Source organism: Oncorhynchus keta, chromosome 14 (assembly GCF_023373465.1).
Source record: "Oncorhynchus keta strain PuntledgeMale-10-30-2019 chromosome 14, Oket_V2, whole genome shotgun sequence".
Taxonomy (NCBI): Eukaryota; Metazoa; Chordata; class Actinopteri; order Salmoniformes; family Salmonidae; genus Oncorhynchus; species Oncorhynchus keta.
This window is the reverse complement of record NC_068434.1, coordinates 75,886,946-75,910,230: the sequence shown is the minus strand read 5'-3', so window position 1 is coordinate 75,910,230 and position 23,285 is coordinate 75,886,946. Positions and strand designations below refer to the sequence as shown.

The 23,285-nt window shown below is 41.3% G+C and overlaps 2 protein-coding genes across 6 annotated transcripts in view; both read left to right on the top strand.

Moving 5' to 3' along the window:
- Positions 1–922: 922 nt before the first annotated feature.
- Positions 923–12,193, top strand: LOC118393991 (ras-related and estrogen-regulated growth inhibitor-like protein). 3 transcript variants are annotated; one of them, XM_052462597.1, is made up of 8 exons: positions 923–1,075; positions 1,375–1,557; positions 1,660–1,802; positions 5,839–5,978; positions 6,079–6,215; positions 6,784–6,840; positions 9,496–9,644; positions 10,502–12,193. In XM_052462597.1, the coding sequence occupies exons 6-8, from the start codon at positions 6,826–6,828 to the stop codon at positions 10,794–10,796; spliced, it is 459 nt and encodes a 152-aa protein (XP_052318557.1). In that variant the 5' UTR covers positions 923–1,075; positions 1,375–1,557; positions 1,660–1,802; positions 5,839–5,978; positions 6,079–6,215; positions 6,784–6,825; the 3' UTR covers positions 10,797–12,193. The 3 variants fall into 3 exon arrangements, with proteins under 3 accessions (XP_052318557.1, XP_052318556.1, XP_035643156.2); XM_052462596.1 differs by having other exon boundaries at positions 1,660–5,978; XM_035787263.2 differs by lacking the exons at positions 1,660–1,802; positions 5,839–5,978.
- A 1,469-nt stretch (positions 12,194–13,662) lies between these two features.
- The window catches only part of stk33 (serine/threonine kinase 33), a 29,990-nt gene continuing 20,367 nt past the window's right edge, over positions 13,663–23,285 (top strand). For 2 of the 3 annotated variants that reach the window (XM_052462593.1, XM_052462595.1), the window contains exon 1: positions 13,663–13,813. The gene's annotated coding sequence lies outside the window, so the exon portion shown is untranslated. Of the gene's footprint in view, positions 13,814–16,444; positions 16,526–23,285 lie in introns of all 3 variants that reach the window. The other variant, XM_052462594.1, reaches the window with a different exon arrangement.

Below are 23,285 nucleotides of genomic sequence, written 5' to 3'. Positions count from 1 at the left end.
GCAACAATATGCTGCATCATTTTTGGTCCTGGGCACATTTTAAGCCTTTTATTCCTGGGGTCTGCAACCTTTCAGGTAACAGACGTAAAATGAAACATAACAGGATAATTATGCGACACCCCTGTGAACTTTAGTCAACAATGACAGTGGTAGACATGGGGAAAAACAGCCGGTGTAAAAAATACAAATAAATGAAAGGACTTTTTGACTAGTGAAGCAGTCCATGAAATTGAAGTTTGAAGAATTGAATGACTTTCTTTGTTCTTTTTGAACTGTAGGGGGAAAAAGGGAAAGTGGATTGTTGTACCTCCCTTTCAAAGGTACTGAACCCTGCAATCAAACCATGCCTCATACGTTGGACATATGTTGGCATTTAATGCTTAGCTTATGTGTTAGCCATGGTAATTGGGAGGTATCAGCGGCATTAACTGTTTCTGGTCTCCCTAAAGCCCTGTCTATCCCCACAGCACTGCAGATGTTCAGCAGCTTACATAGTGTGTACCCAGAGGCCAAGGACAAACCCTAGATAGGTGGGACTCTAGACTGGTACAGTGAATGTGAAAGAGCCATTTAGAAAGCATCAAGGTTTTGTCTTTTTAGATGTCTGCATTGAAAATTGAGGTCAAATATATTACCATTATCTGCCATGTCCTGAGGGGGGAAAACAATAAATGAAAGAAAGTAATCAAATTATCTAGAAAACATATTAACTTTGTTAAGTTATATTGAGTGCCATTTCTCCCCCTGGCTACTATTCATGTTTTAACTGGAAAGGAGCAAGAGAGATTGTTAAGGTATTCAGTGTTGTGGTGACCTCTGTGTAATCCAACTTGGCACTCTCCTTATTGGGTGGGAGGGGACATGAAACACTATGTATGTTTTCCTTTTTTCCACAGGCATCTGTTGTGGCTGAGCAGTTCTTACAAGCACAGTTCTAATCCTGATTCTGCCTAGCATACATGACAGCAGAAAGAAAGAGAGTTTAGCTAGTCTTTCTCAGCTGCTCACCACCAGTCTGCAGACATGAATTACATCAAGTAGGCTCTGCTGGGCAGCGAGGGAGCAGGGAAATCAGGTAAATGCCTGAATGAATAATGTATGTGTTTGCATCATGAAGTATTTCTTTAACTGTCTGGTTTCTTGTGTTTGACTGTAGAGGCTTGCAAGGTCTCCTAAATGAACAGAACAATTGAACTGCTTATTTCTATGCTTTGCATACGAACGTGTAATTTCCCTCACTGTAAACAGTGTAACATTCTACAGTGTAGCCGTGACCAGAGGGAAATGATCACCAAGACAGATAATTAGAGATCGCTGCATGTGTCACGAATCCCGTTTCCTGAGTCTGTTTTTTGCCTGTGTTCTGTCCTGGAGTGTTTTTTCCGGCGTCCTGGAACGCACCCTGTCCGGTTGCCGGGCAATGTAGCCAGTTGGGTGTTCTGATTACCCGCACCTGTATCCCATCAGCTATCTGCTCACCTGGTCCTGATCATCATCTCTCCTCTTCATAAGCCCGGACCTGACATCCATTCCCTGCCGGATCGTTAGCCATGAACAGTATGTTGTGCCATAGAATCAGCCTCAAGTTGGATAGAATTTGTTTTGTTGTTTTTTACGTATTGCTTGCTTTAAACTTATCTCTGTTTGTTCTGTCTTCAGTTACTCACCCGGATCATTTACCCCATTCCCGCCTGGTCGTCGGAGGATTCCGCTACCCCATTGGATCCACCTATTTACTCCCATCAACTCACCACCGCTGCCCGCTACGCCACCTGGATATCTCTACCCATTCACATTCACTTGTAAATAAATACTCACCTTCTTCCTACTCTCCTTGTCCTGGTCTGCTTCTGGGTTAGATTTTGAAAGAACGTGACAGAACGATCCGGCCAAGGATGAACCCAGCGGACCTGGACTCTGTTTGCCATGCCATTACCCAGCAGGGGAAGACATTGGGACAACACAAGATGGCGCTACAGGAGATGGCGGGTTCAATCCAGAACTTATCTGCTAGCTTGACACAAATCCAGGATCAGCTCAGTTTGCCGGTGATTCATTCACCACCTGTTTCACCCATCTCACCTGCCGTGTCTGGTGCGGTTTCCTTCCGTGAACCCAAGGTACCGACGCCTGATAAATATGAAGGGGATTTGGGAAGATGCCGTTCGTTTCTTATGCAGTGTGGGTTAGTGTTTGATCTGCAGCCCCATTCTTACGCCACTGACAAGGCTAGGATAGCCTTTGTTATTGAACTGCTGCGTGGAAGAGCTCTGGAATGGGCTTCAGCCGTTTGGGAACGACAGGAGACCTGTATGGCTTCATACCAGGAGTTCACAGGAGAGATGAGAGCTTTTTGACCATCCAGTCCGAGGTAAGGACGCAGCTAAACGTTTGTTCACTCTTCGCCAAGGAGCTCGCAGTGTGGCAGACTTTATGATCGAGTTCAGGACATTGTCTGTGGAGAGTGGTTGGAATGAGGAGTCACTACAAGCGGCTTTTTACCAGGGGTTGTCGGAGCAACTCGAGGACGAGCTGATATCCTATCCAGAGCCTAGTGACCTCGACAGCTTGGTCACTTTATCTATTCGGGTCGATAATAGAGTCCGAGAGAGAGGAGGGAGAAGCAGTGGGGCCCATCCAATCAATCAGCAACTCTGTTACCATTCGGTTCAGGAAGTGAACCAGAACGTATTGATCGTTATTCCCCACACGGGATTAGTGGAGGGGTCTTGCCACCAGATCCTGAACCAATGCAAGTGGGGCGACACGGGCTAACTAAGGAGGAGCGCCAACGTAGACGTGAGACCAACAGCTGTCTCTACTGTGGTAGCTCGGGACATTACATCTCCGCTTGTCCACAGCGCCCGTTAAACTGCCCGGCTCGCTAGTTTTGGGAGGAATTTTAGCGTGCCAGTTTCAACCTCTCAAAGATCCTGTCAGACTCCGTTTTCCTGCGACCCTTATGAATAAGGATCAGAGCTTAGAGATGAACGCTTTTATCGATTCAGGTGCCGATGGCAGCTTTATTGATGCCGACTTGGTGGAACAGCTGGGGCTTTCCAAGGAGCAATTGCCGGAAGCCATTGAAGCAACCACTCTGAACGGCAGTAGTCTGGCACGGATCACTATGAGGACTGAACCGGTTAAGATGTTGTTGTCAGGGAATCATTCAGTTTCGCTCCTTCTTCATTCTGTCCTCGCCCCATGTTCCTCTGGTTCTTGGTTACCCCTGGCTGAAGGAACACAATCCCTCGTTTGATTGGGTGACGGGTAAGGTAACGAGTTGGAGCATTGATTGTCATGCTAACTGCCTTAGGACTGCCTGTTCTCCTGCCGTTTCCAGTCAGGTCAGTGACTCTGCTCCTCCTGATTTGTCCCTGGTTCCAGAAACATATCACGAGTTGGGTGAAGTATTCAGTAAACAGAAGGCTCTGTCCCTTCCTCCCCACCGACCTTATGACTGTGCGATTAATCTGTTTCCTGGAGCTGCCTTTCCCAAGGGACGGTTATACAGTATCTCTCGACCTGAACGTGAGGCCTTGGAGACCTACATCAAGGAGTCTCTAGCTGCAGGTCTCATTCGGCCCTCGTCATCACCTCTGGGAGCAGGATTTTTCGACCGTGTATTGATTATCGGGGTTTGAATGATATTATGGTCAAGAACAAGTATCCCCTGCCCTTGATGAGCTCGGCTTTCGATTCTTTACAGGGTGCTACGGTTTTTACGAAGCTTGATTTACGTAATGCTTATCATTTGGTTCGGATCAAAGAGGGGGACGAGTGGTTGACTGGGTTCAATACTCCGATGGGACATTTCGAGTACCAGGTGATGCTGTTTGGACTGACCAACGCTCCTGCTGTGTTCCAAAGTATGGTGAATGACGTTCTGAGAGATATGATTGGTATTTTTGTGTTCGTTTGCCTGGATGATATCCTCATCTTCTCGAAGGAGCTTTTAGCCACGTTCAGCATGTCAAGCAGGTCCTGCAGCGGTTATTGGAGAACCGTCTTTTCGTGAAGGCTGAGAAGTGTGAATTTCACGCCCACACGACGTCCATCCTCGGGTTACATCATCTCCAGGGGAGAGATCAAGATGGACCAAGAGAAGGTTCGGGCGGTTCGGGATTGGGTCCAGCCCGGTACGAGATTGCAGCTCCAGAGATTCCTGGGGTTTGCAAATTTTTATCGGAGGTTTATCCGTGATTACAGCCGGGTGGCCGCCCCTTTAACTGTACTGACGTCTTGCACCAGAAAGTTCTGTTGGTCTCCTGAGGCAGACCGAGCATTTCTAGATTTGAAGAGCCGATTTCTCTCTCAACCTGACACTTCCCGTCAGTTCGTTGTGGAGGTGGATGTGTCTGATGTGGGGGTGGGCGCCATCCTGTCCCAGCGTAGCTCCACTGACTGTAAACTCCATCCCTGCTCCTTCTACTCTTGTCGTCTTTCTCCAGCTGAAAGAAACTACGATGTGGGTAACCGGGAGCTTCTCGCTGTGAAGCTTGCCTTGGAGGAGTGGCATCACTGGTTGGAGGGAGCGGAGCAACCGTTTGTGGTCTGGACTGACCACAAGAATCTGGCTTACGTGCAATCGGCTAAACGTCTCAACTCCAGTCAGGCCCGGTGGGCTTTGTTTTTTGGACGCTTCAATTTTTCCCTGACGTTCAGACCTGGGTCGAAGAACGGGAAGGCGGATGCCCTGTCCCGGATGTTCTCCAAGACTGAGGAGAGTGGGGCCAAGACTGAGACGATTCTTCTGTTGGTAACACGGTTATTCTGACCATTGTGGATAGATTCAGCAAGTTTGCCCACTTTGTTCCCCTCTCCAAGCTGCCTTCTGCCACTGAGACGTCCGAGATCCTGGTTAGGGAGGTGTTCAGGGTCCACGGGTTGCCCTGTGACATTGTTTCTGGCCGTGGTCCTCAGTTTACCTCTGCTGTCTAGAAATCCTTCTGTTTGGCCATTGGAGCTACAGTCAGTCTCACATCTGGATTTCACCCCCAATCTAATGGTCAGGCGGAGAGAGCCAACCAGAAGATGGAGTCCACGCTGCGCTGTCTTGTTTCCTCTGATCCCATCTCTTGGTCCTCTCAATTACCCTGGGTCGAGTATGCTCATAATACTCTCCCTTCATCTGCCACTGGGATGTCTCCCTTCCAGTGCCTGTATGGTTACCAACCTCCCTTGTTTCCTTCTCAGGAGCGGGATCTCTCGGTTCCTTCTGTCCAGACCCACATTCGTCGTTGCCACTGCACCTGGCATCGGGCCAGGAAGGCCCTCAAGGTTTCTGACCGGTATCAGATCCAGGCGAATCGTCGCCGTATTCCTGCCCCCGCTTATACCGTCGGAGATAGGGTTTGGTTGGCTACACGGGATCTTCCTCTACGGACTGAGTCGAGGAAACTGTCACCGAAGTTCATTGGTCCGTTTGTCGTGAAGATCATTAATCCTGTTGTGGTCCGACTCAAGTTGCCTGCTACACTAAGAGTACATCCCACCTTTCATGTCACCTGCCTCAAGCCGGTTCTCCTCAGTCCTCTGTTGCCTCCTCCTCGGATGATCGGAGGTGGTCCTGTCTACACGGTGCGCCGCATCATGGACTCCAGACGGCGGGGTCGAGGGTCCAGTATTTAGTGGATTGGGAAGGATATGGTCCTGAGGAGTTGGATTCCTCGGCTCCACCCTGGCGCCCCGGGTAGTCCGCCCGGTGGCGTTCGTCGGAGGGGGGGTACTGTCACGAATCCCGTTTCCTGAGTCTGTTTTTTGCCTGTTCTGTCCTGGAGTTTTTTATTTATTTATTTTTTCCCCGGCGTCCTGGAACGCACCCTGTCTGGTTGCCAGGCAATGTAGCCAGTTGGGAGTTCTGATTACCCGCACCTGTAGCCCATCAGCTATCTGCTCACCTGGTCCTGATCATCATCTCTCCTCTTCATAAGCCCGGACCTGACATCCATTCCCTGCCGGATCGTTAGCCATGAACAGTATGTTGTGCCATAGTATCAGCCTCAAGTTGGATAGAATTGGTTTTGTTTTTTTACGTATTGCTTGCCTTAAACTTATCTCCGTTTGTTCTGTCTTCAGTTACTCACCCGGGTCATTTACCCCATTCCCGCCTGGTCGTCGGAGGATTCCGCTACCCCATTGGATCCACCTATTTACTCCCATCAACTCACCACCGCTGCCCGCTACGCCACCTGGATATATCTACCCATTCACTTGTAAATAAATACTCACCTTCTTCCTACTCTCCTTGTCCTGGTCTGCTTCTGGGTTCGATTTTGAAAGAACGTGACGGCATGAGCTCCAAGCACAATGTTTTTAGATCATAACTCTAGAAGAGGAATGAAGTTGCTAGATTTACGTAAGGTTTTGGAGAGGAAATTTAGATTGATGGTTGGAACATGCATCTAATTGATGAGGAATACTTTTTCTTGTAAGGCAGCGGAAAGTGCGATCCCTCAGGCTAACTGGAACATGTTCAACCAAGGTCTCTTGAGAGCGAGAGAAATGATACTGCGGCAGAAACTAATAAATGTAGATGCAGGAGAGAACCCGGGAGTCCAGACCCCCCAGTGTTCAAACCACATGGAGGGGAGAGTGGAGGAGAAGTGCAGAATAGGAAAACAACGACTGGACAGCCCTGTTTTAGCTTACCAAACAACTATTCAGGGTTCCACTACCAAGACCGAAGTATCCAAGCCTAAATTCAACTATTTGTTGTTTATGTTCTTGTTTCCTGTATATTAATACACCTGTCTTACCCATGTCACATTTCTCCCTCTCCAGCTGTTCTGGTAAGGTTCCTGACTAAACGTTTCATTGGAGAGTATGCCTCCAACGCCAGTGAGTACACATTTCTCACCAATATTTAAAGTAGGGTAGTAATGTTTTTACAATGTCATATAGATATGCTCTCATGACATTAAAATGCAATCTGTTGTATTCACAGTTAGTCTGTGTTGCTACTGGCTATTCACCAATGTCATCAACTTAGGGAGTAAACCATTGTAATACTTTATTATCCCTGGAAGTCTGACATGAATTGAAACACACATATTGCACAGTACAAGATCCACCAGGAAGTTAAGTATAGTTCACACAGGCATTTTAATTGAGTGAATTTTAAGTAATAATTTACTGATTTGACTATTCAAATGATTCTTTAAGTTCACATATAGTATGTGTTAACACGTGTTTTGGTTTAATGTGATATGCTTGGCCGAGGGTAACTTATAATTTCTGAATGAAGTTGTTGACATGTTCCCATTAGTCATCGCTTGTTTAACATGCTGGAAGATGGCTGCATTTGTTACAGTTTACACAGGGGTATATGACTTCAGACCTTTCCCTAAAATTAATTAACTCAGTCTACTTCACCAGAACAATCATGGCCTGGATTTGAGGCTTACAGTAATCATTATTTCATGAGAGAAGTCTGTCTGTACATTACTATTTACATCAGATTTGAACTATTGCAGGTTTCCTATTACAATAAGTATGCTTTGAACTTGTGTTACAGACTCCTTATACCGTAAAAGGCTCTCCATCGAAGGAAGACTGTTACACTTGGAAGTATTTGATCCGTGTTCACAGATATCTGATCTGTTCCCTGCATATATTCATATATTTTTAGCTCATGCCTAACATGGTAGTATCTGATGGCATATGAAATAGATTGTATGTTGTGTTCTGATGTGATTTATGATAATCTCCTGTAGCTCAGAACACACTGTACACAATGAACAGCCCTTGGAAAGCAGAGACATGCAGTACTAGAACATGTTGACTGCTTATGCAGCCGCATACGGTACCCGTTATTCCCAAACGTTGGGTTTTATTATGATCCCCCTCCCCCTGCATGCACGTGCCGCGTCTATTTCTATGGGCACAAGCACTGTTCATGACAAACTGTTCACACCCCTAATGTTGGTGGAGAGGTTTAAAGCTTATTTCCAACCATTTTGTCAAGGGGTGCGAAGAAAATTAGTTTTAAAGCAAATTTTCTTGCAATTCTATACAAATTGCCATGTCTAATGTGTATTCGTGATATTTGAATGAGAGAACAATTACAACATGGGTTAAAAAAACGAAATAAAATAATGTTAGCAGACATGGGCTAGTTGATCTGGACATTTCTGACAAGTTATAAATATCTCTCTAAGGTATGCAATGACTGACATGACAAGAGGAACTGATGATGCACTACCCAATATCGAAATGGCACCTTGTGCAGTCTACTATTACAACTTTCAAGAGTAAGTTTAGAGCCGGACTGAGTCCCCCCCCCCCCCTGCCGACCCGGGGCGTGCCCCACAGTTTGGGAACTACTGCTGTACAACAGTACATGCCTTTCTCTGGTCTATTTCCTGTTTTATGGAACAAAAAAAGTCATGCACTGTTGACATGCCTTTGACTTGCCCCAATCCCTCTTTCCCCAAAACATGTGTACTGTAAATATTGGATTATAAATTGTGCCTTCCTTTATAATACATATGTTCAAATGTTTATTCTGTTCTACTGAACCATTTATTTTATGTTCGTATTCTTATCTTTTGTTTCTCATTATTGAGGAACCTGTAAGTAAGCATTTTGTTGGATGGTATATACCATTTGTATCCCGTACATATGACTAATACAACTTGAAACTATAATTTCTAAGTGTCAGTGTTATCCAGGCTCCTTTGAACATCCCTATCCTAAACCCTAACCTTAACCCCTACCCTTACCCATAACCTTTACAAATGTCAACTTCAATGGTGTAGGGGATGTCAGATATCATGGACCAATTTGTAAGCTGTGGCAAGTCTTGTTCAAGTTGACAAGATGGCGCTGACAGACACGGTTGCCCCGTTTTTAGGTCAAAGACAACTTTGTATAAGCATTTCACTGCACCTGCCATAACACCTGCAAGTCTGTGTACGTGACCAATAAACGTAGATATGATTTAAACAAGCTTGTACTCAACAGCTTCATCTCCCACTACTTGTCTCATATTCCATAGTTCTCTGAGGGGTGAGGCTACTTAATAAAATGAACCTCTTAAATAGTTTAAAGGTTTGCACAGTTACCCTATTTCCTGTAAAGACCAACGCTGGAGATGAGAAGCAGGTACGGGGAGTTAACATTTAATCAGGAACAGACAGGTAACACAACAGGACCCGCGATCTGCACACGGGTAAACAACGACAAACGAGAATTAATGCTGAACCCGGGAACAGAGCGGGTAACCAGACAGATATAGGGGAGGTAATGATGGAGGTGATTGAGTCCAGGTGAGTCCAATAATCGCTGATGGCGTGACAGGGGGAAGTCAGGTGTGCGTAATGATGGTGGCATGAGTGCGTAATGCTGGGGAGCCTTTTCCCATGTAAAATAGACTTTGAGTGACCAAAACATCATTCATAATATTTTTTCCATTAGTTTCCATAAGTCAGGTAAGATGTGTGAGGATGTGTTTGTGATCATCTGTTGTCCACCCCCTGTCCCCTGCCCTGTCAGAGTGGAGAGAGCAGATGTATCCTGGAAGAGCCGGTGGAGTGGGCCGATGGATTTATCGTGGTGTACAACATCAGCTACCGAATGTCCTTCCTCAAAGCCCAAAATATCCTATGTCAGATCAAAGAAGCCCACGGAGAGAGCTGCAAGGGGTGAGTGACTGTGACCTGCGACCCAGGGCCTGATGCCTACCGGAGGGAAGGGATTGGGCTTTGATTAATTAATGATTCCTATTCCTGGACAGACATTTATGCTAACAGGGGGGCACACACCAGTTAGAGTGGCAGATTCCAACATGATTTTAACATTGTTGTACCATAGAGAGAAGTGTAGGCTTTTCCTTCTTGATAAACATGTTTTCTAGGATTTACAACCTCATTGCTCAAAGTAGTTAATTATATGAGTAAATTATTTCTCAGGTTCAATTGAATTTGCCCAGAATGGCTTGTATCCAATTTTCTCAGAGGCGTTAATTAAAACATGATTAAATACTAGAGGAACTATTGGGATTCCACTGGACATTTGTTACAGGACTTTAAGTGAAAGTAGTTTGCAGCCAGTCGACGGACACTGTGTGGAAGAGTGAGCTGGGACAGCTTGAGATGATAAAGACTCACATATGGCTCACAAAATGACATGGGTGGTCAGGCCTAATTTGTGTAGTGGGATTTTACTTCAGCTGGGTCCTGATGGTTTGACACTCCATGAAATAGATGTGAAGCAGAAGTCACCCTCACTGTATATCACAAGAGCACTTTGGGCGAGGGTCTGTCTGCATTATATAAACTCTCTGAAACTTCACTTAAGCCACCACTTGACCTACTTGTTTCGTTTTCCTTTGATACTGTGGGCTGCTTCAATAAACATATACAGCCTTACTAATTACTTAATAATGTGATGAACGTCAGATGAAATTCATGATGAGTCAGAAGAAACACATATTTTGATTAAGTTTATGATCATTTTAAGGAGGGAGGTTTCTTGACCCTGGTGTGCCTGTTTTGGACAGAGAGATGGACAAGATGGACATCCCAATCTGCCTGGTGGGGAACAAGCAGGACCTGTGCCACGCCCGTCAAGTGTTTGAGGAGGAGGGCCGTGCCTTGGCTCAGGAGCACAGATGCCACTTCCAGGAGGTGTCTGCAGCAGAGGACTACCGGGAGATATCCAACCTCTTCACCAAGCTCATCCGCCACGTCATGGATCACCTGAAGTACCGGGCCGACCTCCACCGCTACAGTGGCTCTAAGTCCATGGCCAAGCTCATCAACAATGTCTTCGGCAAGAGGAGGAAATCTGTCTGAAGGTGGGGTGCTCATGTGGATGTTGATGGGATGTTTGATTGGGATGACATGTGTTTATATATTGTGGATGCCTGGGTTGTTGATTCTGATGAACACTTATTGTGATAGGGACAGGGACAGCTCTGTAAATTTGAATGACATACGTCATAGTCCAGACTTTAGTGGTGGAAAAAGTACTCAAATGTCATACTTGAGTAGAAGTGAAGATGTCTTAATAGAAAGTAAAAGTGAAAGTCACCCAGTAAAATACGACTTGAGTAAAAGTCTAAAAGTATTTGGTTTTAAACATACTTAAGTATCAAAAGTAAAAGTATTAATAATTAAAAATGCCTTGTATTATGCAAACCAGATGGCACAATTGGTATACTTTTTTATTTATTTACAGATAGCCAGAGGCACACTCCAACAGTCAGACATTAATTTACAAATTAAGCATTTGTGTTTAGTTGGTCCGCCAGATCAGAGGCAGTAGAGATGACAAGGATGTACTCTTGATAAGTGTGTGAATTGGACCATTTTCCTGTCAAAATGTGACAAGTACTTTTGGGTATCAGAGAAAATGTATGAAGTAAAAAGTACATTATTTTCTTTAGGAATGTAGTAAATGTAAAGGAAAAAGTAGTCAACAATATAAATAGTGATGTGCAGATACCCACAAAAACGACTTAAGTAAAAATACTTTAAAGTATTACTTAAGTACTTTACACCATTGAGACTTTTATCTGTAGCCCCTGTTTACTGTTGATTGTGTAACATCTACGTATTTAGCAATGACTGACCCTATTTAGTGTCATGTTTGTCATGTAATCAAATCATTGTTCTCTTTTTTTCCAAGAAGTCACTTTGCCATTCGGATCTTCTTATGTTTTTATTTTTCCCTCTTGATATTCTAAATCCCATGTTGCCAGTAGAGTATCCTTCAACGCTTAAGTTCATTTCCTAATTCCAAACTATTTAAAGGAAAATTACTCTCCAAAAGTAGTTTTATGGATCAAAGAGCACAACATATTTGAGTTTACATCAAGGAATATGCATCAATGTCTAGCTCTCAGAGGGGACAGTAATAAGGTGAGAATTATGGGTAAATTGGCTCACTAACAACATCTTATGGCATATGACTTCACATAAATCCTATTGAATTTCTGCTGTGGCAGTATTACATGGGCTGTTTCTAATTTTAAGCTGTAACAATGGGTAAAATTGCTTTTCCGTGGACAGGAACGCAAGCGGCTAGTATATTCATTCCCTACATAGTAGTAAAGGAATGTGCAGCTATTTGTTTTGCATGTACATATTCTGTTTTCATGTATTCAATGTGTTTGCTGATGTATTACAACTTTGGATAGTACAAGCAAATGTCTGATTGTGTTTTGCATAAAAACAAACGTTCCCTCTCATTCTTGATTCTAGTTGAAAAATTACCCACTGGGCACAGATGTCAATTCAACGTTTATTCCATTTTGGTTCAACGTGATTCAACCAGTGTTTACCCAGTGGGTGATTATGCCTGGTGTGGACCAACTTGCAATAAGAGCTATTTGGGGGTATGAGTATTGTGTGAATTATTCAATGAACTAAATAATGTCTCATGTGTATTATGTGGTTTAAAGTTAATGATTCAGCTACACTCCAATAGTTTGTTCTGGTGAAACACCTTGCTTTTTTTCATCCAATAATTTAGTTGAATAGTGCTTTGAATGTGAATCGAATGCAAAACAACCCACAATTAGCATACCAGTCATTGCTTTGGAATCTCATTAGAACTATGTGCCGATTGTTGGTAGGATAATGTGTATACAACCCAGCTCAGACCTGCAAGGCTTAACTGCTGTGCTTGGATTTCAGGGTACTGTTTGCATGTGATCAGCTATCTCATCTAGTGATTATTATCTTTCCAAAAAGCAGAAACATTGATTTAACTCAGCTTGTAATGTCTTTAAATGTCTGTCCAAAATGTTATCCCTAAGTTTGACATGCTTTTTTAGTTTGGCTCAGTTCTTAATAAGGAATTTAATATCACAATAATGTTGTCTTTTCCATTCTGTTGTATTTAGAAAATGTGGTCATACGTTGAGAGACAATACAATTGCAAAAGTATATTATACAAGCATCACTCTTTCATAAATAATGTTTACAATGGACAGTCCGAGAACTGGCAAGACTTCCAAATAGTGGAAGCTATTAAAGTGGGGGACTCAAAGGAGCTCTGGAATCTAGTAACACTTACAATGTGTTTGATGATCTTGCCTTTACTTTTAAGATTCATTAAAAGTTGTTGTCATGCTACAGTAACAGGGATTGCATTTAGTCAAAAATAATGTTGCTGTCATCCTCATAAACTGCCAACTTGGCAGTTAGGTAGGTCTAAAAATGTGTACTAAAAGGAGATCCAAATACCACTGCTTATCACATTTAAACTGTATTGTTCCCTCCTAAGCTGATAATTGGAAATATGAATTTTTGAATTTTACAGAAATTGAATTCTAACATTAGGCACAAAATAATAAGAAACATATTGACGGCAATCATTTTTTATATCACTTTTCTCCACTAGATGGAGACTAATCACCATGAAGGCAGATAGGCCACCCTGTGAAGTTTGCATACGTAAACTATAGTGCTACTTAGTTTGACTTACCATAGTCAGACTTATTCTTATCTTCATGAAATGTGTGAAAATAAATAGGTTTAATATTCAAAACATTCCATTGTATGACAATTTGTATACCGTAACAGCAATACATGAATTATGTATTTCTATAAGAATATACATTTCCTTTAGTAGAGCATTCAAATCAAGTGTTGCTGTTGGTAGAGAATATTATATGACGCCAGATTTTCACTGCGCTTTTTTGTCCCTGTTTAGTATCCGTAGTACACCACCTTTCGCATCACACAAGAAAAGTTAAGGAAAGTGGCTCTTGCGATGTCACTTGATTCCTGGTTGCTAAAGAGACTGTAACGTTGGATGAATACAATAACGGATCTCACCGTTACCCCCAACGAACAAATATCAGGTAAATGCATGTGAATAGATTAATAGGATTTAAATGAGTTAGTTATGTTTCAATGAAAAGTAGGTCGTTTGCATACTTTTCGCTGTTGCCATGGCAACACACGCAAAAGCAGCAGTGTGTTTTGTTTTGACTCTGCAATTTTTTCGTTAATGACTAACATTAGGTAATCTTCATTAATAATGTGTAATTATGTAGCTATATATTACGTTTTGTAGCGGTGGCTTCATAATTTGATTAATTCGAGATTAACGTTAATCTAGTTCAGGGATGGGCAACTACCGTCCTTGGGGACCGGAGTGTCGGTGTCACACTTTTTCCTAGCAAATAGAGCTGATTAGACTAATTACATTCTAAACTGAAGATCATGATTAGTTAATTATTGGAGTCAGGTGTGTTAGCAGGTGCTGGAACGAATGTGTGACACCAATCCGTCCCCCGAGGACTGGATTTGCTGATGTAGTTAATGATTATTTTGAGAAGTCCTGTAAATTAGCTTGCTTATTACTAACGTTAGTTCACAGTTAGTTCACTGAATAAATAGAGCTAAAACTATTTTCCCAACATATTATATTGTAGGTAAGTAGTCTTTGTAAAGTATTTAAGTAAAAATACTTTAAAGTACTACTTATCGTTTTTTGTTGTCTGTACTTTACTATTTATATTTTTGACTACTTTTACTTGACTACATTCCTAAAGAAAATAATGTACTTTTTAATCCATGCATTTTCCCTGACACACAAAAGTACTCATTACATTTTGAATGCTTAGCAGGACATGAAAATGGCCCAATTCACACACTTATCAAGAGAACATCCCTATTGCCTCTGATCTGGTGGACTCACTAAACACAAATGTTTCATTTGTAAATGGTGTTGGAGTGTGCCTGCCCGTAGCTATCTGTGGATTTTAAAAAAGAAAAGAAAATACAAGAACATTGTGCTCTTTGCTTATTAATATAAGCAATTTTATTTATACTTTATTTTGATACTTAAGTATATTTAAAACTAAATACATTTAGACTTTTACTCAAGTAGTATTTTACCAGGTGACTATTACTCGAGTCATTTCCTATCAAGGTATCTTTACTCAAGTATGAAAATTGGGTACTTCTTCCACCACTGTAAGTAGAAAACTAGCTATCTGACTTCATTTGCAGACAGAAAGCTGTTAAAAGGAATCCTTCAAACTCCATTCAATCAGTGCATTGAATGTTTTTAAACATCACACACATTAAAACACTACTATGCAGGTTTCATGCCAGATAATTATATTTAGCAGGAAGGGGTCATAGAAGGTTAATTGCTGCTTGTATGAGGTTGAAATAATTATGTGTTTCAAGCAGCTGGGTATTGGCTCCTCTTGCAATAATGTTTTTGTTGGTTAAGAATGTAATGTTCTTGTTTCATGGCTTCCTCTAATGACACGTTTGAATAGGCTAGGCCCATATAATTAGAACAGTAATTTAATAAGATCTCTATGGCTAGGCCTACCAGTCTAAGATAAACTGCAGTGGGCCGAAAAGCGTGAAGTTGATCCCTGAGGGAGGCGCTGATTTATTTTGTATTTTTTTTATCTGACAGTGAAACAGTCTTATGACTATAAAATGTGTTGGCACCTTAAATTCTTGCAGAAATGTTTGATGAAGACTGAAATAAGATCAAAATCTGTTTTTTGAGTGCACTTGAAATATGCAGCATGCAATGTGAATTTTCTTGATCGTATGAAGAGGTAACTCCGTTGATCGCTTAGCCAATTTATTGAAAGCTAGTCAATGTTAGTCTGACTAGCCTAGCCAGCTATTGTAAATGTCAATTTGCCTGCTTAGGAAGCTGGTGTTTCACGAGCTATCTGTCGGTGAATTCCCATTTTGAATCATGTTTTGGCATGGTTATATGTCTCATTTCAAGTAACTATCTGCAGGCATAGGCCTTCACACTTGTACGGGGTGAAAATGGCACATTTGGACACTGATAAGTGGCTAAATTGGAACGCAGTGGCTCTACTGTAATATGCTATGCATTACTTCACAGCTTTGCATGGGTTTTGACAACCGTTCTGTCTTGAGCACCACGCGCGACAAGAATTTGCCCCTATCCCTCCCACTAATTGGGCAACTTTTGCAAATGTTTTATTGTCTGAGTGAGGAAAATGCTGTAAATTACAAGGACTCTATTTACTTTGAGACGTTGAGGATTATAATAAATACAGCTTTGATGTCATACAAGCAAGCCAAACACTCGCAAGTCCAAATGTGCAGTTCTTGTTTCCATATCATTAAACTTATGTTATATACAGTGTCAATTTTTATGATCACTATGTTTGATGTACAGTTAGAAGATGACATGGTGTTATACAGTTGAAGTCGGAAGTTTAAACACCTTTGCAAAAATACATTTAAACTCAGTTTCACAATTCCTGACATTTAATCCTCGTAAAAAGTCCCTGTCTTAGGTCATTTAGGATCACCTCTTTATTTTAAGAATGTGAAATATCAGAATAATTGTTGATAGAATGATTTATTTCAGCTTTTATTTCTTTCATCACATTCCCAGTGGGTCAGAAGTTTACATACTGAATCAGTATTTGGTAGCATTGCCTTTTAAATTGTTTAACTTGGGTCAAATGTTTCAGGTAACCTTCCACAAGCTTCCCACAATACATTGGGTGAATGTTGGCCCTTTCCTCCTGACTAAGCTGGTGTAACGGAGTCAGGTTTGTAGGCCTCCTTGCTCACACACGCCTTTTCAGTTCTGCCCACACATTTTCTATAGGATTGAGGTCAGGGCTTTGTGATGGCCATTCCAATACCTTGACTTTGTTGTCCTTAAGCCATTTTGCCACAACAGTAAATGTAAAATGCACATAAAATCCAGTTTTATGGTTGGATTCAGTCTTGTCAGGTGAACTGTTGTGTCCTCACCTTTTAATCATAATTTTTTCCCATAATCTCCAAACTGTTCCCTTTTCATTGCTACCATGGTTATACATATGCTTTCCATGTTTCTTCTGTAAGAAACATTTCAATTTAGCTTTATCCATAGAGGCCAAATCCCATGAGTGTAAGGGTTAAAGAAACATTCAGTCATATCATTTTGCATAAAGCCCAAAAGGTATAGATAGAAATGTCTGTGTGTCATGCATTCTAGAATGGAGGTTTAAAAACAACAGCTGCATATTAGCCAACATGGCATATCCTACACATAGACAACCTTGCAATACAATCTTCTCTAAAAACAGCTGGGCAAAATGTATACAATGTGCTCTGCAATAAGATGACCAGAGTTTGATTCTAAATCAGATGAATTCTCAAATGTCAGCAGCTGCCCAATACCATGGTCGGCACACATAATGTTGAATGCATTTTAATATAAGATGTGGAGAATGATAAAGAGACTGCAGGATTATAGAAAAAGCAGTTGGGAAATGAATGTTTGAGTTTCAAATGCTAAATGTCCAGCGAATTTGAATAGATTTAGGTGGTTTAAATTATTACTTTCTTACTAAACTTCAAAGTTGATGGTGCCAAATTCTTGCCAATCCATTATTCTACTACTAAATATGCATGTTTGCCATAGTGTACCTGCCATGCCTATACATTAGAACAAAGAACATCACATTTAGTGTTTCACCATTTTGAATAAAGAGACAAATAGCGAAGATGTCTCAGGCAGTATTTGAGGTATCTGTCATCAACACATGCTTCAGTGTGTGTCCCCCCCCCCACCTCTCTAGGAGCACTTGTGTGCCCTGGCCCCATAGGTGTATCGAAAGGATACCTCCCTGGTCACCAATGTAGATCACCGATGTAGAGAGAAGTGCCTTAGCGGAATGCAATCTCAAGATTGTGTAGTCCAGAGACGATAACTGTACCATCTACGGCAAAAGTCTGGGCTCCTGACGGGGACAATATAATTCTCATCACTGCATGTTACAATAGTAAAACATGATCTGTTTTTCACCTCGTCAAACTGATTCTATATTGAATGCAGTATTTGAGATGCTCTAACAACCATGTGTATCTGTAGTTGCTTCTCTTCAACTCAATAGACTGTAAGATAAAACCCACAAAGAAAAGACAACAGACAAACGCATATGGGGTCTCAATGTCTAATAGTGATGGCAGGGCTAGTTCAAACTGCAGCAGGATGGTTCTCCTCACAGGTGAATGAATCAGCTGAGCCCATGCTTGGTGAATAGCACTTGGTTGATCTCTGGGACCAGGACAAAGGAGAGGAGAACTGAATAGATCATGGGAGACATGAATGAATCAAAGAAATCATCACAGCAGAGGATTGTAGGTTAAGACCTAGAAAATAACATCCTAACAGTCCATTTTTTTTATTACAATAACTGGGCTACTAGGGTAAGGACAGAGATATGACAACAAGACTACTAGGGTAAGGATAGAGAAATGACAATAACAAGGCTACTAGGGTAAGGATAGAGAAATGACAATAACAAGGCTACTAGGGTAAGGATAGAGAAATGACAATAACTAGGCTACTAGGGTAAGGATAGAGAAATGACAATAACTAGGCTACTAGGGTAAGGATAGAGAAATCACAATAACTAGGCTACTAGGGTAAGGATAGAGAAATGACAATAACTAGGCTACTACGTTAAGGATAGAGAAATGACAATAACTAGGCTACTAGGGTAATGATAGAGAAATGACAATAACTAGGCTACTACGTTAAGGATAGAGAAATGACAATAACTAGGCTACTAGGGTAATGATAGAGAAATGACAATAACTAGACTACTAGGGTAAGGATAGAGAAATTACAATAACTAGGCTACTAGGGTAAGGATAGAGAAATGACAATAACTAGGCTACTAGGGTAAGGATAGAGAAATGACAATAACTAGGCTACTAGGGTAATGATAGAGAAATGACAATAACTAGGCTACTAGGGTAAGGATAGAGAAATGACAATAACTAGGCTACTAGGGTAAGGATAGAGCAATGACAATAACTAGGCTACAAGGGTAAGGATAGAGAAATGACAATAACTAGGCTACTAGGGTAAGGATAGAGAAATGACAATAACTAAGCTACTAGGGTAAGGATAGAGAAATGACAATAACTAGGCTACTAGAGTAAGGATAGAGAAATGACAATAAGGCTACTAGGGTAAGGATAGAGAAATGACAATAACTAGGCTACTAGGGTAAGGATAGAGAAATGACAATAACTAGGCTACTAGGGTAAGGATAGAGAAATGACAATAACAAGGCTACTAGGGTAAGGATAGAGAGATGACAATAACTAGGCTACTAGGGTAAGGATAGAGAAATGACAATAACAAGGCTACTAGGGTAAGGATAAAGAAATGACAATAACAAGGCTACTAGGGTAAGGATAGAGAGATGACAATAACTAGGCTACTAGGGTAAGGATAGATAAATTACAATAACAAGGCTACTAGGGTAAGGATAGAGAAATGACAATAACAAGGCGACTAGGGTAAGGATAGAGAAATGACAATAACTAGCCTACTAGGGTAAGGATAGAGAAATGACAATAACAAGGCTACTAGGGTAAGGATAGATAAATTACAATAACAAGGCTACTAGGGTAAGGATAGAGAAATGACAATAACAAGGCGACTAGGGTAAGGATAGAGGCAGGGTGCTCTGCATCCTGTTCCAACTAGGCCCATTGACAGTGATAATTTAGTATCAAAATCCCAACCTTTGCAACACAGTGACTAGGGTCTGGTTTCCATGATGGACTCTTTTGGCATAGAGGAACTATGTCACTGCCTATGTCTATAAGGGTTGAAAAAAATATCTGTGGACTCTCCCAATAGGGAGAGGCAGACATGCCAGAACGCTGCGGATGTTGATGCACACTAGCCACTTGTGAAATGCACTCCATAAAAAACATGCGTGATCTCCATCTTGCTTGCTACTAATTTGTTTTTTGTTGAAGTGGATAAAGTAATGATGTAGGCAGTGACGTAGTTCCTCTGTCAAAAAAGTCCATCCTTGAAACCAGACCCAAGTCAAGTCTCTGCTCGGGTTTACAAGCATTTCTTTTGTCAGCATGATTGCCTTGATAACTGTATTAGCTTTACAATACTTGTCCTATAGATTTTTGTAGTCTTAAATTATTACTAATAATGATAGCTAAAGCACCCTGTCCCAGAATGGCATGCTAGTGATAAAGCTACAGTATCTGCTGCTGCCAGCTAGCAACATGTCTGCTTATTTTAGCTAGCTAGCTACATTGCTAAGGCTACTGCGTTCTAAGTAAAGTTGGGAGTTATTTTACATTGATGGTATCATGTTTCTATAACTAAATAGATTATATTAAAAAGACTTGATAGCAGTTTGCCGGGCAGAGATCTCTCGAGCTTTCGCCAGCTGTGTTTATGTATCTTAGGTACAAAGAACATGATTGGCAGACGTGATCAGCAGAGATGGTACCTGGATAGTAAGAGTTTTGATTGATTGATTTACTGTTTAGTACTTGACAGCGTTTGCCTGTCCAGCTAGCAAACATACAAGTATGTATTTTGAAAACAATTGCAAGAATTAACATTGCCAGCAAACGGAAATGTGTTCATATGAAATATGCTAAATATTTAAAAAACATCTCCTCCCTCACCAGAAAGTGATCATCTCCAAAACTAAAGCAGATCCGATTTTTCGGCCCACCGCCTACAGAGGATAGTGCTGTCCAGAGTCATACTGTATATAGAGAGTTGGGCCAATGCATGCGGTCTCTGTCTGAACGTTCAGCAAGCGCCACTTTCTCCTCCATAGCCGCTGTTAAGTGACAATTGACACGTCCGCATTGTGTTGTTCATTTCTAATAGTTTTTAAAACCAATGAAGATGTGCAGTTAAAGCATACTGTGTATGCAATTTGTTGACACCGCAAAACAGTACAGACTTCCCGGATGCTAATCAATAAAAATGTCAGTTAAATTCACTGCTATATTTTACTTGTTTACAGCGGCTCATGACGTAGGGAATTGTCAGAGTCTCTCTCGTATTGGTACGTCTTCAATTTTCAGAATAAAGGTGCTAACATGGCGTCCGTTCCAAAACCTGGCCCAACTCTCTTAATATATGGCACTGGTGCTGTCCATAGGGTAAATACATTTGAATTCAATTACATACCCTTTTATTTAAAGGGGAGATCAAGCTGATCCTAACTCTTATATGGCTATTTCTATTTTGCCCTGTTTATCAAAAGTGTTGATCAACTGACTGGCTTTCTTGATGTCTATAGTATTCTCTCGGGTATGCAATCTGATTTCCGCTCAGGTTATGGATGTTTCACTGCAACCTTAAAGGTCCTCAATGATGCATTGCCCTTGATTCTAAGCAATATTGTGTTGCTATTTTGATTGACTTGGCCAAAGCTTTTAATACGGTAGACCATTCCATTCTTGTGGGCCGGCTAAGGAGTATTGGTGTCTTGAGGGGTCTCTGGGCTGACAACTACCTCTCTCAAAGAGGGCAGTGTAAGAAGTTAGAAAATCTGCCGTCTCAGCCACTGCCTGCCACCAAGGGAGTACCCCAAGGCTCAATCCTAGGTCACACGCTCTTCTCAATTTACATCAACAACAGCTCAGGCAGTAGGAAGCTCTCATCCATTTATATGCAGATGATAGTTTTATACTCAGCTGACCCTCCCTGGATTTTGTGTTAAATGCTCTACAACAAAGCTTTCTTAGTGTCCATCAAGCTTTCTCTACCCTTAACCTTATTCTGAACACCTCCAAAACAAAGGTCATGTGGTTTGGTAAGAAAAATGCCCCTCTTCCCACATGTGTTATTACTACATCTGAGGGTTTAGAGCTAGAGGTAGTCCCCTTATACAAGTACTTGGGAGTTTGGCTAGAGGGTACTCCTCTGTAAACTGGTCATCTCTGTATACCCGTCGCAAGACCTACTGGTTGATGCTTATTTATAAAACCCTCTTTGGCCTCACTCCCCCTATCTGAGATATCTACTGCAGCCCTTATCCTCCACATACAACACCCATTCTGCCAGTCACATTCTGTTAAAGGTCCCCAAAGTACAAACACATCCCTGGGTCGCTCCACTATTCAGTTCGCTGCAGCTAGCGACAAACACTCAAACTGGACAGTTTTATCACTAACATTCAAAGACTCAATCATGGACACTCTTACTGACAGTTGTGGCTGCTTTGTGGGATGTGCTGTTGTCTCTACCTTCTTGCCCTTTGTGTTGTTGTCTGTGCCCAATAATGTTCATATCATGTTTTGTGCTGCTACCATGTTGTGTTGCTACCATGCTGTGTTGTCATGTGTTGCTGCCTTGTTATGTTATCTTAGGTCTCTCTTTATGTAGTGTTGTGTTTTCTCTTGTTGTGATGTGTGTTTTGTCCTATATTTATATTGTTTTTAAAATATTTTTAATCCCAGGCCCCCCGTCCCTGCAGGAGGCTTTTTGCCTTTTGGTAAACCGTCATTGTAAATAAGAATTTATTCTTAACTGACTTGCGTAGTTAAATAAAGGTTAGATAAACATTTTAAAATGCTATGAGACATCCATGTCTTTATTATTATTTATTTCACCTTTATTTAACCAGGTAGGCCAGTTGAGAACAAGTTCTCATTTACAACTGCGACCTGGCCAAGATAAAGCAAAGCAGTGCGACAAAAAACAGCAACACAGTTACACATGAGATTAACAAAAGTACATTCAATAACAATAGGAACAATTAATCTCTGGAAAGATAAACAGTTGAGATTCACATTTAAAAGCTTACAAACAGGGATGTCAAACTATTTTAGAACTTCTGGTAAAAAAAAAAAACTTAAATAAAATAAATGTTATCTTTTTATTGTCAATTATCTAAAAACATATATATATATATATAGTTGTAGCTAAGCCCCTATTTTACATCATCTAAGGTTTTGGTGTTGTGCCCACCATCGGTTGAGACACAACTTGCTCTTGAATACAGGGTGGGTATAATGTTTTGGCTGATAAATGTACTAAATTGGGAATACATTTGAAATTTCAACTCTCAGATGGTACCACAAAGATTGTTGGCGGTCCAAACATCACAATGTTGTCTTGAATGGGAATATGTTTAAAATTTTACTGTCAATCGTACATAGGACACCTATTGAAATCCTATAGATTTAGAATAGAAATGACCATTTAAGTTGACATTGGACAGTGGGTGGACCGGCAGTCATGTTTGTGATTTAGTAATTGAAGTTAAAATTTAAATGACTTTTAATTTCACTGGTGTACCAGCCAAATTGCAATGGTATGAAGGATTAGGTCCATTCTATGAATTCTATTTCTAAGATTGAAGTGACACCCACCCTGTATTCAAGAGCATATTGTGTTTCAACCAATGGCAGGCACAACACAATTAACTCAGATGATATGAAGTAGGGTCTAAGCGAATACATGCAAATATACAACAACAAAAAATTGGGAGTTTATGCAGTTTTAGGTAATTGACGTTAAATGCT

Bases quoted from the DNA above. Each gene is read 5' to 3' on its own strand.
- LOC118393991 (XM_035787263.2), top strand. The intron at 9,645-10,501 runs GTGAGTGACTGT...TGTTTTGGACAG, and splicing joins CACGGAGAGAGCTGCAAGGG to AGAGATGGACAAGATGGACA.